The 16,551-nt window shown below is 40.9% G+C and overlaps 2 protein-coding genes and 1 long non-coding RNA gene across 5 annotated transcripts in view; 2 read left to right on the top strand and 1 right to left on the bottom strand.

Annotated features, from left to right (window-relative positions):
• The window catches only part of TCP11L2 (t-complex 11 like 2), a 41,781-nt gene extending 39,312 nt beyond the window's left edge, over nucleotides 1-2,469 (top strand). The window contains exon 10 of the mRNA XM_040491009.1: nucleotides 16-2,469. Coding sequence (XP_040346943.1) covers nucleotides 16-257 — 242 coding nt within the window. The 3' untranslated portion in view covers nucleotides 258-2,469. The remainder of the gene's footprint in view (nucleotides 1-15) is intronic.
• A 2,501-nt stretch (nucleotides 2,470-4,970) lies between these two features.
• Nucleotides 4,971-10,050, bottom strand: LOC121040475 (uncharacterized). 2 transcript variants are annotated; one of them, XR_005795318.1, is made up of 3 exons: nucleotides 9,938-10,050; nucleotides 6,979-7,033; nucleotides 4,971-5,267 (listed from the first exon to the last, which is right to left on the bottom strand). It is a non-coding gene; the product is annotated as an uncharacterized LOC121040475 (long non-coding RNA). The 2 variants fall into 2 exon arrangements; XR_005795319.1 differs by lacking the exon at nucleotides 4,971-5,267 and adding an exon at nucleotides 5,519-6,849.
• The window catches only part of POLR3B (RNA polymerase III subunit B), a 104,181-nt gene continuing 97,466 nt past the window's right edge, over nucleotides 9,837-16,551 (top strand). For both annotated transcript variants that reach the window (XM_040491007.1, XM_040491008.1), the window contains exons 1-4: nucleotides 9,837-10,091; nucleotides 12,853-12,885; nucleotides 15,468-15,524; nucleotides 15,720-15,784. In XM_040491007.1, coding sequence (XP_040346941.1) covers nucleotides 10,020-10,091; nucleotides 12,853-12,885; nucleotides 15,468-15,524; nucleotides 15,720-15,784 — 227 coding nt within the window. In that variant the 5' untranslated portion in view covers nucleotides 9,837-10,019. The remainder of the gene's footprint in view (nucleotides 10,092-12,852; nucleotides 12,886-15,467; nucleotides 15,525-15,719; nucleotides 15,785-16,551) is intronic.

The following is a 16,551-nucleotide window of genomic DNA, read 5'->3' as shown; positions in this document are numbered from 1 at the left end:
TTTATTTTTCTCCAGATAAACGAATCCAACTATACATGAAAAGCCTACTTTGTCTTCCAAGTCCTCAAAAATGCATGCCTCCCGTGCCAGGAGGCCTTGCTATCATTCAGCAGGAGCTAGAAGTGCTAGGCTCTCAATATGCAAACATTGTGAATCTCAACAAGCAAGTGTATGGACCATTTTATGCAAATATACTTCGAAAGCTGCTCTTCGGTGAGGAAGCCATGGGAAAGGCTGATGCTTCATCTGCTAACTAAAGAGGAACTGACATTGGATGCGAGGTTGGAAATCTAGCACTTTGGTACCCAGTCTGTTTCCACCAGTGGCATTACAGATGTGGCACATCCTCAGTCCTGCTTGTGGTGCAGCGTTAGCCTGAATTTGTGTAATCCAGTAATATTAGCATTGCAGAAGACATGCACATCATAGAGACCCTATTCATGCATCATTTTCAAGTTCAAAAGAGATGTTTTTAATGGACAGAAAGCAATTTATAATTAATTATATTACCTATATAATACTTGTAAATGTTTTCTTAAGCATTTATATGTGGCTTGTTCATTCAACCTTTAAGGAGTTGTATTTCCTCACTTGTCACTATCAAATCTAATGATTTTTAATTTTGTTACAACTTCTTAAAAGGGTTGCAAGTCATGAGAATAACCAAGGGGACTGACGTTCTGAATAAATGATGTGACATAAGCATAATTGTATTTGAAATGTACGATTAAATTTTATTAATGTGTAACAAAAACTTACATAGTAAGTTTATAAAGCCCAGAAATGTACCAAATCACATTTTATATTACCAATTGCCAGTATTTGTCTAGAATTTAAATTTATTAAAAACATTTTAAAGCTATGTACACATTTTAGGTAAAACCTCTATTGTTCATTTAGTGAAAATATATTTTTAAAAATCCCTTCTAAAATTTTATTCTAGAGGTTGGTTTCTGCCTGTAACTTACCCTGCTCTCTGAGAGAAACAAGTTTTGCACAAATATATTAGTGAATGTCCTTGCATTTCTCAGGCCATTGGTAAAGTTTATATAAGATGTTAATATTTTTATGTAAGGCAGGAGTGGTTTGAATTGGTTTATTTAGAATAAGAAGGGAAGTTAACAGTAAACAAGATCCCCAGGAGATCCCCCATTGTCAGTGAAGTTCACATGCGAAAACGAAATAGTTGAAGTTTGGATTTTTTTAGCCATATAACTTGTTAGCAAATGCCTCCTGTGCTGATTAGATTCTTACCCCGCTATGACCAAGATGCTCTTCTAAGCATCACTATCATTTGACATTCTTGAGCATTAAGTCAAAACTTTGCCAAGCTGGCACTGGTTGTCATTGGGGTTTTGGAGAAATCTGCTTGTCCGAGAATTACATACTTCTAAAATGTTAAGGGAAGCACTACAGTCTGGGCAGACTCCATCTAGAAAGTACTTTATTCCCATAAAACACCTTTGGATTATTTGTTTTCTAAGGACCCACTGAATCTTAGTAGTCTGGTAGGGAAGAGTGGGTAGGAGGTCAAAAGGAGGGAGTACTCTTTTTTACCTTACCTCCTTTTCCTCACTCTGACCTCCACCATTATGGTGTTACTTAATCATTTGGTAAAGTTCTAGGACATGATTGTGTGAATAAATTATCTCCAATCTTTACATGTTGGAGGGATCTGCCAAAACTTGAGGAAATTTTGAAAGTCTTTTTTTTTTTTTTTTTCTCACAATGACCAATAGATACATCTGCCATTCTACCCATCTAAGCAGCTGTTATGAGTAGAATTTTCCTGAAGAGCACATCACTGGTCTTACCCATTTCCCCCTGTCGTCTTCCTGTATTTCCCTTCTGCCCGTTTTCCTGTGCTTAGAAACCATAAGGTGCTGAAAACAAATTTTTTTTTTCATTTTCTCTTAAGTCAAGGTAGTTTTCAACTGTGTTCACTTTGCGGCGTGGGTGGCAGAGGGTTCTGACGTGGAAAAGTAATGTGTAGTGTGACTTTTTGTTGCTTTCCGAGGTAAACCACATACTTAACAGGAAGACTGAGTGGTGTACTTTTTTATTATCAGATTGGAACCCAGCTGGTATTCTTGTATACTTGATTATACTGCAATTGCCAGCGGGAAAACAATGTGCAGACATTTTTAAAAATGCATTTAAAATGAAGGGCATTCTGCTGCTTTTTCTTTTTCTTTCTTTCTTTTTTTAAGTCCCAAGGTAAATCTCAATGTCTCAAGTCTGGATTTAGGCAACTACATTTATTAGGATTTTTAAAAGCATATCCCTTAGCATGTTGTGTTCTTTTTTTTGTTTTACTTAAAATGTTTACTTCTACTTTTGAGGTTTTCTTAACATGGTCTTGTTTTGTAATGTCAATTTTATTAAACACCATATACACATTTTCATTCTTCTGCTAAAACATGTATTGTGTGCACTAAATTTTAAAACATTAAAAATTATTTGAAGATAGCCAGTGTCTCTTTGTTTTTTGTATTTTTTTATTTTTTGAGAGCGAGGGTGAGCGAGAGAGAATGAGTGGGGGAGGGGCAGAGAGCGAGGGGACAGAGGATCTGAAGTGGGCACTGTGCTGACGGCAGAGAACCTGACACACAGTTCAAACTCACAAACTGTGAGATCATGACCTGAGTTGAAGTCTGATACTTAACTGACTGAGCCACCCAGGTGCCCTCTTTGTTTTCTAAACCACCTTTTGGTAGCTCAGGGCTGGAATATTGCACAGTCTTTATTGTGGTTCTTCTACAATGATTGTTCTGGTGATTGTCAGAGCCTTACAGAAATCAGGTCATGTTCACTCAGTCAGTCAGGAAATACATACTGAGCATGTACTGTATGACCAGAAGTATCCTAAGTGTTGTGTGATACACAGATGACTAGATAGACACCGTCCTCAAGAAGCTTATAATCTAGGAAGAAGGACAGACTCGTGAACAAAGTATCATAAAGACGAAAACAAGTACATACAGTGCTAGAGTAAATACCATCCCATTCTATTCCATGGAGATCATTCTTGAGCTACAACAGGATGGGTCAGGAATGGCCAGGAGGCTAAGAAAGGGGAAGGCACAATAAGTCAAGTGCATGGTGAATATAGTGGGGTGGAGAAATGGCAAGCCAATGACTAGCATATGGTAGAAGAGTGGAGGTGAGGAGAGGCAAAACAAGAGAGGTAAAAAGATTCTGGGATGTTATGCTAAAATTTTTGGGGTTTGTCCTGGAATAGATAAAGAATCAGAATCTTTTGAAATAAGAGAGGGTTGTGTTTTAGAAATTATGTATTTGGAAATTATGTTTTGGAAAGATTACCCTGGCAAAGAACACTTGCTGTTGGTGCGGGAATATTCCTCTGTGTGGAGTGTGAATACATATATGCACTCGCACGTGAACACGTGGTATAAGCGATGGAAATGGACCCAGGCCTGCTGAAGCAGAAAGGGAGCTTACTGCATAGGTATTAAGGACCTCATGGAATCGTCCTAATCTGGGGAGTCAGGCTTGGAAAATGGGTAGGAACCAAGGCAATGCAAGCTGCAGGACTCTAGCCAAGCTGGATGCAGTCCTATGGCTTCAGAGATTTATTTCTCTACTGTCCTTGCTTCTTTGCCTAATTTGCTCAAGAATCAAAGTCCCAGGTATAAACAAGCTGTTAGAAGAATCTAGGCCAAGTTCCCAGGCTCTGATTTGCAGGAGATGGAAGGAGTGAGTAGCTGACCCTTAGACTTCCATGGTCCCATCAAGGTCACCCAACTAGAGATTGCTTCCAAATGGAAAAGAGTTGTTGAGCAGAAAGAGAAAAAAAAAAAAATCCATAAAATATACATTTGTGAGGGCTTTAAAATTTGGATGTGAGAAATGTGTGTGACCACCCACCGAATCCCACATTGCCTCTGAGAATAATGCTAAAAGATGATTCAAGGGCAGTGGCATGTGAAGTCGACCATTATTGGTGTGTGTGTAGATGAACTGCCAAACGAATAGCTCCCAGGTCTCAGTGACCTCATATACCCACATTTCTCAAATTATAGTTCAAAGCAGGGGTAGGGTGGTGGGCTGGGGGAGGTGCTACTCCATTCAGTAGTAGAAGAAGCCCAACTTCCAACCGTCCTGTGACTGCTGTCCCCTAGCTCTTCAAAGTCTCCATTCCCTCAGAAGATAGGGACAGAAAAGGATTGTTCACTTTCACTCATGGTTCATTGGCCACAACTCAATCATGCGGACTCATCTAACTGCAAGGGAGGCAAGATTATGGGTCAAGGAAGAAGAAGCTGATATGTTGGTAAGCGTTAGCAATCTCTACCTCTGGTCCCTCCAGCTTTCTTTTTTTTTTTTTTTACATTTATTTATTTTTGAGACAGAGGGAGAGAGAGCATGAACAGGGGAGGGTCGGAGAAAGAGGGAGATGCAGGATTTGAAACAGGCTCCAGGCTCTGAGCTGTCAGCACAGAGCCCGACATGGGGCTCGAACCCACGGACCGCGAGATCATGACCTGAGCCGAAGTCAGACGCTTAACCGACTGAGCCACCCAGGCGCCCCCCTCCAGCTTTCTTAAATAAGCCCCATGAATCTTCTTTTCATGAAAATAAGTTTAAAACCACGTGCCTGTTCTGATCTTTTAATAGTAGTTCTCCAGAGCGCCATGTTGAGAGGATTTTGAAGCCAGATCCATGGTGAGCAGTAAAGAGTTCTGTGCCTGGTTGGCAAAGTATGCCATGGGTGTGGAGTGCGCCACCTTTGTGCAACATATTTTTATTTCTAACTCGAACCCTTCTCGAGACTAAAGTTCAACCTGTTCCACCTCTGGGGATGTTAAGTTCCAAAATTTTCTACTCATGGCTTAGTAAAAGTAGCACGGGACTGAGAATCACAAGACTGGAGTTTGAATTCATTTCCTCTACTTAATAGCTCTATGAACTCAAGTCAGTTTTTTAAATCTCCTTGAGCCTCTGTTTCCTACCCTACCTCACAAGAGATGTGAGAATCAAATGAGATAATGTATTCAAAATCATCTGCAAACTCTGAAGCATAATGTAGTCAGAATACATTAAAATAACTGTAATTTATTAGTCCTAAATCTCTTTCAAGCTTCAGGAGGTTTTAGTATTGTGAGATGTGATGGTCAGGTACTTAAGTACACAAGAGCAGAAATTGTCATACCTCATCAGAACCATGGTTCATTAAGCCCAAGATTGTCATTGGCAGAGAAACTCAAGGGTATGTAGAAGGCTGCAGTCATTGTCCTTAGTGTCAACTGCAAAGGAAAGTGACAAACCCAACATGTTCTTATTTTACTTGGTAATCACTAATGACTTTATCCTCCATGATTTAATCTAACCTTTTAGAAAGTACGTTTGTTATTACTGACTTGTGTCTTCTTGTTCTCTATTTTTGGGGTGAAGCTTTATCTTGTTCATTTCTAAGTTTATGCGTCTTTCAGATTTCAAGGGAAGGAACCGAGGGATTTATTGCAAAGCTTTAAAAAGAAGAAAGAAAACACAGGAATCTGTCTCACCAGCTGCACTTGCAGGCTTGATGGAGGATCTGAATATAATTCTTTATTTTTTATTATTTACAGAGTGTGGGTGGGAAGAGAGAGAGACAAAAGAGGGAGAATCCCATGACCCTGAGATCATGACCTGAGCTGAAATCAAGAGTTGGACACTCAAATGACTGAACCACCCAGGTGCCCTTAATTCTTTTTTCTTTCAAGTAAAATAATAATAGCCACTGAGCACTTACCATATGGCAAGGAATACCCTAAGCGCTTCATACACATGATCTCCTATAACTGCACAACACCCTGTAGGGCAGGCTTTATCTTTATTTCTATAGATGCAAATGAAGCTCAGATTAGCTACAGAAGTTGTCCAAGGTTACAGAGCTGGTGGGTGTCTTTAAACACACCAAAGAGTCTAACCCTGGAATGTGTGCGCTAAAACCTTTTGCTATATTGGTTTCTCTAGGTCATCCGATCAAAAGTATTTCTCACTGTTGTGATGCTACCAAACGCTTCCTTGGTGTTTTACTTCACTACTTCTTTATGCGGCCGCCCTCCCTTTTGGTACCTCTTAATTAATAACGTCCCAGGAGAGAAGTGATTGGGTCTAACTGCCATTAGTCAGTACAGACACTCCTCTTCCCTACTCTCCTGCACTGGGTAGGGGCCATGTCAGCTCCCCTACATGGCTGTCTTTGGCAGGTTCCTGACCCAATCAGTTCTTACAGCATGGTTGGGTCCCATGACACAATGCAAGGCTGTTTCAGAGAAGGGCTTTGTGGGCATGTCAGGCAGCAAAAGGCTTCAGACCATCCACCCTTGCTCAAAACATAAGCTGTTTTTTTCTGATTACAGTAGAGGTTTCGGCCCGTGTTCACCCTCACCTTGCTGTTTATGAAATGATAGGCTTCACTGAAGCCCTCTTTGCCCTTGCCTTTTCAGACTGAAGAGCCCATATTCTTTCTCCAACATTGCTCTAGCCTTTTCTAGTTCTATTGTGAATTTACTCAAGTTTGGAAACCAGGATCACACATGTTTTCTCCCAGTCTGGATGCATCAAGGTTTTGAAGACAGGATAATCCTTTTTTGTTTACAGTGTCTTCATGTTGAAGCCTCTCAGAATAAGGTCTTATTTCTTTAACATGGCATAAGGGCTAACAATGGCCCAGTCCCAATGGATCTTTCTAGTGTCACCTACAGACACTTCCTTATAGACAAGCCCTATGGAGATTACACTCAATTGCCAGAATGTGGTCCTATGTAAAGTCCTCAAGTCATTGGTCATGCTGTTTTTCTCTGCTTGAAATATCTTCTGCCACTCCATCCATCCAGGGTGCTATTATGATAGAGCAATTGAAAGCATGTCAGATAATTATGGATTTAAATTCTAGCTCTGCTTGGTGAATTTCTTAATCCCTCTGAACCTTAGTCTCTTCACCTGTCAAGTGGAGATAATCATACTTACCTCCCTGCGGTTGATCATTAAATCAGAGAATGCACAGAAGTGGTTATTCCAATGCCTAGCAAAGAGTAAATGCTCAGTCAGTAAATGGAAGCCCAGCTTGGACACCTCTGCTTCCCCCTTTCTTTTGCTGTCCTTTAACCAATGCCCCTTTTTCTTTACCCACTTCTCCACCACATCAGTCACCTTCTCATCTGGCTACCGCAACACTATATACTTAATTGATGGTACAATATTCCAAGATGTCAGCCATTTTTCTTTCTGCGATTTCCCTTCCCCAAATGCCCAGCCTTCTATTCAAACCACGAATCTTTTTGTACTAATATCTCAGGAAAAGAATGTGACAGCAGAAAACAGAAGAGTCAGGAGACTGTTCCTGGCTTTTTGGTTTTTAAAATTCAGTTCCCTAGGGAATCAGAAGTCACGGGTTGACCTGGGGGCAAGTGCTGATACCTGGTAGGGGTGAGAGAGGGGAGGCAGGGGTAATAAGGGAAGGATTACAAGGATTGTAGCAGCTGTGGTCTAAGCGCCCCAACACCACTCACGGTCAGCTAACTATTGCCAGTGCGGACTCTGGGTTCACTGCGACCTGATTCATCTCTTTTCAAGAGAAACAAACATCAAGGTTTTTTTTTTTTTAATGTGAAATACAATATCAAGTTTATTGTCACTCACTACATTATTTTCTTTCAAATAATTTATTCAACAAAAACTTATTCAGGGGCAAACAGTGAGTTAGAACCTGGGAGTGCAAAGACAGACAAGATGGTTTCTGTTCCAGGAGCTCCTGGTGTAAAGAATTAGATGCATAAACATAGGATATGGTATCAAGTGATATGTCTTATGTTAAAGAGTGATTTCCAAAGGGTGATCACTGGGCCAGCAGCAGCAGCAGCAGCATCACCTGGGAACTTACTGTAAATGCAAATTTGCAGGCCCTGGCCCAAACCCGCCTAATATGCAAGCTGAGGTTGTTTTAACAAGCTCTCCAGGTGATTCAGATGCATGCTAAAATTGGAAAATCACTTTGAGAATGAAAAGCCAAGAGGACTCTGGAACAGTAAGCCAACACATCTGAGCCAACCTTGAGATCTCTGCCATCTAAAAATCACTTCACAGTCCCTTCCAGCCTAGATTCTAAATAGGTTGCTCTCTGGTAATTCACAAGGATGATACAAAAGTATATGTGTCCTTTTAAGTGAATGCATAAGATCTTCAAGAATGGGTTTTTTTTTTTTAATTTTTTTTTTCAACGTTTATTTATTTTTGCGACAGAGAGAGACAGAGCATGAACGGGGGAGGGGCAGAGAGAGAGGGAGACACAGAATCGGAAACAGGCTCCAGGCTCTGAGCCATCAGCCCAGAGCCTGATGCGGGGCTCGAACTCCCTGACCTCGAGATCGTGACCTGGCTGAAGTCGGACGCTCAACCGACTGCGCCACCCAGGCGCCCCAAGAATGGGGTTTTTAATTAACCTTTAAAATTTTTCTTTCCCTTCTCCTACTTTCAGATTTCAGCACAATACTTTGGAGATACAGGCACTGAAATTTACTTGAAGCAGCTAATTTGGAAATTAACCTCGTGAAAGAGTTATACAGTCACGATGGGAAAATGGCATTTGTGTATTTACAAATTTTCATAATTTACTGTGGCAAAATATACAGAAAAGTTAACCATTTTTTAAAAAGTTTTATTTATTTATTTTTGAGAGAGAAGGTGAGAGTGAGCAAACTAGTGGGGTAGGAGCAGAGAGAGAATCCCAAACAGGCTGCCAGCTGCCAGCACAGAGCCCGATGTGGGGCTTGAATTCAGGAACCACAAGATCATGACTTGAGCCAAAATCAAGACAGATGCTTGACCTACTGTGCCACCCAGATGCATTAGAACCATTTTTAAGGGTGCAGTTCAGTGTCCTTAAGTACATTCATGATGTTGTACAACCATCACCACTGCTCCATTCCATAATTTTTGCATCTTCCCAAACCGAAACTGTGCACCAATTATACAATTGTTGATATCTTTTGCCTTGTTCTCTTCCAATGGGAGTTTTTTCTATTGATCTGAGTTCATTCTAAAGTACGGCTATCAATCCTTTGTCTTCTTCCAACTCATGTTTTTAAAGGGCTCTATTCATGGTGAATTTTAAAAATATGTTCAGAAAATTCTGCATTTTTGTGGAATAATAAAACTGTGGTTACAATTATATTATCAAATCTATGAATATTTTCCTTTAGGATTTCTGTGTTGCTGTCCTTGAAGGCTTTCACAACCTCAATCTTATGAATACACTTAATCCATAGAGGATTTACTTAGATGTTTTTTTCTAAATGGCTAATCAGCTATTCCGACATCATTTATTGGATAACTTGTCTTTGCCTACTGATTTAAAATGTCATATTTTCATACTAAATTTTTCTGCGTCCTGATCTTTTCTGTAGTCCTTCGAGAATATAACAAAGCCTTAATTACAGTCCTGTTATGCTCTACTCTCCAGGGAGTTAAATCCTCCTCACTTTATGTCATTTTGATGGTTGTATAATATCCCATCACACGCACATAATTTTTTTAACCAACCTCTTAATACTAAGCATTTGTTAAATTTCCTATTTTCCAATACCATACAACCTGTAGTTTTGGATTGGATTAAACAAAAATCTCTGCAGCCGTGGCTCAAGTTGTGCAAATTACCCGTTTACCCTTTTCTCTGAACTGTTTAAACAATTAGAACAAATACGCTTTACTGGTCTGAATTATGGGATAATTGGCCCCGAACCCGTCCCCTGGTCAACATTATCCGACAGAGACTTCCAAGTGACACCAGGGGGCGCAGTTTCCCAGCTCCGCCTCAGCCACATCCGGGTTCCACCGCAGGTTCGGGCCGGGAGCAGGCGGAACGTTTCTATCACGCCACCAATTAACCTGCGCGGCGGGGACCATTTAGGCCTTCGCGCACCGCTCTTACCGGGCGCTGCGGTTTGCTTGGGGCAGCCGAAAGCGGGCGTGGCGGCTCTGCTGGCTTCTCCCTTCGTCGTGAGCAGCACAGCATGGACGTGCTTGCGGAAGAGTTTGGGAACCTGACGCCGGAGCAACTGGCTGCACCCATCTCTACTGTAGAGGTGAGGGCTGGGCACGCGGAGAGCGGAAGGGGCCGGGAGCGTCCGCAGGAGGCGTTGCCCGAAGAGCTCGCGTGGCGGAGGGGGGGGAGGGGCGGCGGCGGTGGCTTCTGCGCATGCTCAGCGCGACGGAGCGGGTCTCTTCCGGAGCGGGCCGCCGAGTGCACGTGGAGGGGCAGAGCTCGGAGGAGCGGGACAGCCCTCCGCGCTCGCGGCCTTCGCCTGGGGTGGGGGCGGGGGCCCTTCAGGGTTCGTGTGTGTCAGGGAAGGATTGGCCCTCTCTCCCACCTAGTGGGACGTAGTGCACGCTCCCGGGTTAGAGGAGACACCGAGGTCCAGGGAGCTTAGGCCACCTTCGTGGGGTCCCACATTTGCCGGTGCTGGTGAAACCAAATCGTCTGAATCCCAGGCTAGTAATCCTTTTAACTTGGAATTCAAGTTTGGGCTTTAGGAGTATTTTAAACGCCCTGGAAATTTACTCACAACACTTTGAAAAAAGAAATTGTGTATTTTGGGGAATAGCCCTGTACCTTTCGTGAGTTAATCAGAAGTTAGGGATAACTGCCCTCCAGTGAGCTGTCTAGAGAAGTTCAGCTGTGGACGTAGTCTTATTTTCTGGAAAACCACATGTAAACCCTCTGGGCCTCAGAGGCTTTATCGTCATGGAATGGGGGAAATGGAGAAATCGTGAAGGGAAAGCTTTCAGGTAGAGGAACGGGACACTTAAATATCGGTAGGTGATATAGTAGGTCAGACCGCCTGATGTTTTCGAGGAACTACGGTAGTATTAGAGTGAAGAAAAGTGGAGGAAGGGAGATGAAAAATAGGTCGGCGAGGGTCCTGATTATGAAAGGTTTTGATTTTTCATAGACCTCCGAAGGAGCTATGAAATGCTATTGAAGGGATTAAGCCGGAGAGTGACATGATCGGTGAATCTATTGGATTGTAATCTTTTCTTTATATTTATTTGACAGATTAATGAGGTTAATTATGATTAGTCTATCAGATTCAATACATGAGTGCCTACAACACACTGATGATCATCAGGCAATACTGGATTTTTAACTCTTTAAGAGTTAATAGTAAGAGCCAGCATTTACTGACCACTTGCTATGTGGCAGGCTCTGTTTAAGCCTAATATGCATTGTTATTGATTTTCTGAAATAAGCACTATTTTCACCCCATTTTGCCAATGAAAGACTTTGGAGGCCCAGAGAGGTTACATGATTAATCCAGTGTCAGAAAGCTGTTAAGTAGCTGATCTGGATTTTGGACTCTGCCAGTCTGATTTTAGTCTTCATCCTTAAGATGAAAAGACTGCCTTTTCAAAGACCTGAAGGAATAAGCTTAGAGGATTTGTAAATCTTGCCTGACTTCGCACAGCTGTGAAGGGACCAGAACCACAGTTCCAGGCTTCTGATTCAGGAATAAAAATTCCTCTTCCTGACCCCCTGTGTCCAATCCACCATCACATCTTTCGGCTCCTGCCTAGTAAACCCATTCAAGTCTGAAGCTTCATTTCTGCTATTGTCCAGTCTGGAACCACTGTCCTGTCCTACTTCCTAGGCTGCCAACTTGTCTCACTCCAACCTGTTCTCTGCTCTGTAGCCAGAGCAATTAGTTTAAATGATCATATTGCTTCCTTGGTTAAAATTCTTCAATCTCTGCCCTGTTCTCTTAGGGCAAAATCTAACGTCTTGACCATGTTTATAAGGCTGTCCTCAGTCGGGTCACTATTTACTTCTCCAGCCTCTTTTCCCACCACTTTCTCCATCCTGCCCTGAGATCTTTCTACTCTACTTTGGATTTTTTTCTGATTCCTCATTATAGATTTACATACAACAAAATGTACAGATACCAAGTGTTCAGTTACATTTGTTTTGACAGTTATGTATACCCAAATAACTACCACTCAGTACAAGATCTAGAACATTTCCATCACCCTAGAAAGTTCCTTTATGAACCCTTTTGAGTTTATAACCCAAGCACCTTTACTTATTTATTTATTTAAGACAGAGAAAAGGAGAAGGGGGAGGGGAGAGAATGAATGAATCCCAAGCAGGCTCCATGCCCAATGCAGGGCTTGATCCCAAGACCCTGGGATCGTGACCTGGGCCAAAATCAAGAGTAGGATGCCCAACTGACTGAATCACCCAGGCACCCCTCCTCCAAGTGTACTTTTTGATTTCTGTCATCATAGATTAGTTTTGCCTGATTCCCTTCTTTTTGTTAGTAGACTAACTTTTTTTAGAGTAGTTTTAGGGCCGCAGCAAAATTGAGAGGAAGATACAGATCTATATACTCCACAAATCCCCTGCCCCCACATCTCCTCTTTCTTGAAGAATGTTTTTTACTTTCTCCAGATTGTTTGCTTCCCTCCCTGAGCACTCCCTGCCACCCCTTTTTGCTGGACCTGTCTTTTGCTCAGGAGGTGTCCTGAGAATAAAATAAAGTATGAAGAATGCTTGGATCATCAAGAGATTAAAGTATATTCTGTTTAAGAAATCTGTGGTGTATGTGTGTGTGTGTGGTGTGTGTGTATGTATATATACATACATATACATATGTATGTATATATATATTTGTATGTGCATACACATATATGATTTCCATAAAAGTGGTTAAAATTTTAAAATTGTTCTTTTCATTTTGATTTATTTTCTTTTTCTGTGATAAAGTAAGTCATTTTGGGTATATTAAAATAACTTGTAAAAATATTGTGATCACAGCCACAGAGTTCTGATATTCTTGTTTTGCTTCACAGGAAAAATGGAGGCTGCTTCCAGCATTTTTAAAGGTAATTGTGTAATATTTAATACTAGTGGTTATTTTTCAGATGAAAAAGGGCAAATTCATCTTTTTTCAAAGATTAAATGTTTATCATCAACTAATAATTTTTGACTTTGCACAACTATGTGATTTGCTATATTTTGGAAATACAAGGAATTAGACCATGACTTAACCTATGTCTAAGGCGCTAGTTGGATGAGTGGTAATCTAATTTTAGAGAAAGGCTGTAGTATATGCAGTAGCACAGTGGTGTTGGCAAAAGTGGTGATGCTCCAGGTGGTCACAGAAGGTCTCCCAAAGGAGGTGAGACATAAACCACATCTCAGGAGGACAGGATTTAAGCAAGCTAAAAAGGTATAATACCGAGAGCATGCCTTGATAAAAGTGCTCAAGTGGAGCCTCCATGGCATCTGTAGGGACCAATGACCAGTCTGTTTGGCTGGAACAGATGAGTGGATAGTCACAGAGACTGCTGAATATAAGGTAGTCTAGGATCTAATTCAATTTTCAAGAGCTTATGCTAAGAAGTAAGGGATACCACAATGATAGATCATTTGACACCCACTAGGATGGCAGTGATCAAAAAGAAAGGTAACAAGTGTTGATGAGGATGTGGGGAACTTGGACGTTTCCTGGTGGGAATGTAAAATGTTGCAACTGCTTTGGACAACAGCCTGGCAGGTCCTTAAATGGCTAAACAGAGTTACCATGTGATCCAGCAATTTTCCTTATTTACTCAAGAGAAATGAAAACACATCTTCACACAAAAACTTGTACACAAATGTTCATAGTGGCCAAAAAATGGACACAACCCAAATGACCATCAACTGATGGATGGATAAATAATATGGTTTATCCATACGGTGGACTATTATTTGGCCGTAAGAAATCAAGTGCTGGTTTACTACAGCGTGGGTGGGTGTTGAAAGCATGTTAAATGAAAGAATGGAGACTTGAAAAATGAGTAGAGTCTTATTTGACTTAGTTCTGTGTTACAGGCAGAAGGGAGAGTGCTGGGAGGGGATGCGGGGGAAGCTGTCAGGGTCGGAATTCTGACCAGGTTTGAAAGCCATGTTAAGGACTTTGGCTTTTCTTCTAACAGCAGTAGGAAGCTATCTGAGAGGTTTTAAGAAGAGGTTTTAAGAAGAGTGACCAAGAATGAAATAAAGTTGTAATAAGGTCAAGGGAAACCTTTTTTTAGTTATAACTCTTTTGTTTTTTTTTTTTAAAGAAACTGTAAGCAGAGGAGAAAGGGTGATATTTATCATTCAAAAAAGGGGGACACAATTGGTGGCACAAGGTCCAAGAAGAGATAGAGGGTTCCATACAGACATAAGACTGGTTATTTCATTCATTCATTCATTCATCCATTTATTCAAAGTTGGGATTCTCCTTTACTCACACCACCTTGACATTTATTTGTCCAAGAATAAAGGTATGATGATTTTGGTATATAACTGGAGACAGGAACACAAAGCTTATGAGGCTGCCAGTGCTGTTGGTCAACAGAATTAAGGCTCTGTTCTTGGGCTGGGATGGCAACTGTGAAGAGGGACAAACATACTTAGTTTTGTACAAGTACCGGATTGGGTGTGTTTGACTTAATAGCATTGCTTTATGAAGATAAAAATTACTTTTTGAGTTTTAGTTGATGAGTCTGTAAGGTGGCCTTGATTTTTTTATAGTGGTGGTGTACTATCCAGAATGAGGGAGGCAGTGGCCCCATGGTGTGCTGGTCATACTGTTGAGAACATTGTCCATGAGTTCAGGGTGCCCGTGTTAGGAGGAACACTGACCAACTGGAGCATGCCCAGGAGCAGGCCATCTGCTGCCAAAGGGTCTGGAAAGCGTGCATGTGAGACATAGTTGAATAGTTCCTGTTTGGCCTGGACGTGACATCATGAAGGAGAGATAAAGTAAATAAACAGACTGTCGAGAGCAGGCCTTTCTCTCCAGAAGGACAGTTAAGTCCAAGGGCTGGAAACTGGAGGAAGGCAGACCTCAGATCAACATAAGGTTGAATTTCTTCCCCCAATAATTAGGACTGCTTCTGAATGGGATGGTTTGTTTGTAAACCAGTGAGATCCCAAAAAGGAAGTGTAATTAAAGCAAAGGCTCTATGACTATGTGTTAGGAATGTTCTAGCAGTGCTGAACTCCATTGTGCTTGAAGATTAATATTAAAAAAAGAGAATACATACGGTCCTTTTAAATTCTAACATTTTGGAATCTTTGTTATTGTTTCAGTGTTTTCAGTAGCAGGAGATGTAGTATCTCTGCAAATTCAAAGTATGCAGAAAAAATCTTGCCTTATTTGTTAGCTTATGGAGAATCATTAGGTATATTCAGATATTCCTATCTTGAATTCCAAGTGTCAGGCTGATTCTCAAGGAGGAAAATTTGAGGGGTATTAGTAGGATGGGGGAGAGATGGAATGAGGACACATACATGTTAAGTTCTAAGTGAAATTCATGGATTTTTTTTTTCTGTCTTTGGTTTTGAGAAAAATCTGAAGAACATCTGTGGTTAGAGTCGGTAACATAGGGTGTTAATTTGTCACTAACCTACTTTATATTTTTTGTCTGTTTAGGTGAAAGGCCTCGTGAAACAGCATATAGATTCATTCAACTATTTCATTAATGTGGAGGTAAGCAGCAGGGCCTAGAAGTAGAGAGAGGGGCGCCTGGTTGGCTCAGTTGGTGGAACATGCAATTTCTGATCTCAGGGTCATGAGTTGGAGCCCCATGTTGGATGTGGAGCCTACTTTAAAAAAAAAAAAAAAAAAAGTAGAGAGAATTGATTTAAGCTAGAGACATTCCTAATGGTGTTCTTTTCCCTACAGATAAAGAAGATAATGAAAGCCAATGAAAAGGTTACAAGTGATGCTGACCCCATGTGGTACTTGAAGTAAGGAATCAACTACTCTTGATTTGCTACTTTGATTACGTCTAACATTTTTTAAAGTGAATGTGGTTGTTACCAAAACTGTATGAAAATAACTCTCCTTATCTGTTTAATAAGAAGGTAATTATCAAGTGCTCAGTTTTGAATCAGTAAACTAATTATAACAAGTAGAGTTATGGTTGAGAAGTACTGAAACTATTAAGGTTTAAACATTTTTTAGAACAATATTGAACTGCAAGAAAAATTACCGAAGTAAATACAGAGTTCCGTATTATCCTGCGCGCAGCCTATGCTGATATTAACATCATACAGAACCATACCATAATTAGCAAACCCAGGAAATTAGCACTGATAATAATACTGTCAACTAATCTGCATGTCTTATTTCCAGTTTTCCCGCTCAAGTCTTTTTTTCAGGCCCAGGATTCCGTCCAGGGCTCTACGTGATGATTAGTTCTCAGGTCTCTCCTTAGTCTCCCCAAGGCTGTGACTGTTCCTCACACTTCCTTGGTCTTTTATATCTTGTCACTTTTGAAGAATTTTGATCCAGCGTTTTGTAGGAAGCTCTTCAGTCTGAGTTTGTATGATGTTTGCTCATGATTCGATTGGGTTGTGCATTTTTGGCACAGAAGTAACGTTTCGCGCCATTCTCACTGCATCATATCAGGGTACAGGTGTCAGTATATCTTACTATTGGTGGTTTTAACTTTTCACTTGATTAAGATGGTATATGCAGATTCATCCACTATAAAGTCACTATTTTTCTTTTT

This window comes from Herpailurus yagouaroundi, unplaced genomic scaffold (genome assembly GCF_014898765.1).
Source record: "Herpailurus yagouaroundi ecotype Mexico unplaced genomic scaffold, PumYag 182, whole genome shotgun sequence".
NCBI lineage: Eukaryota > Metazoa > Chordata > Mammalia > Carnivora > Felidae > Herpailurus > Herpailurus yagouaroundi.
Note: the sequence above shows the minus strand (reverse complement) of the source record. Positions and strands in the feature narration are given on the sequence as shown.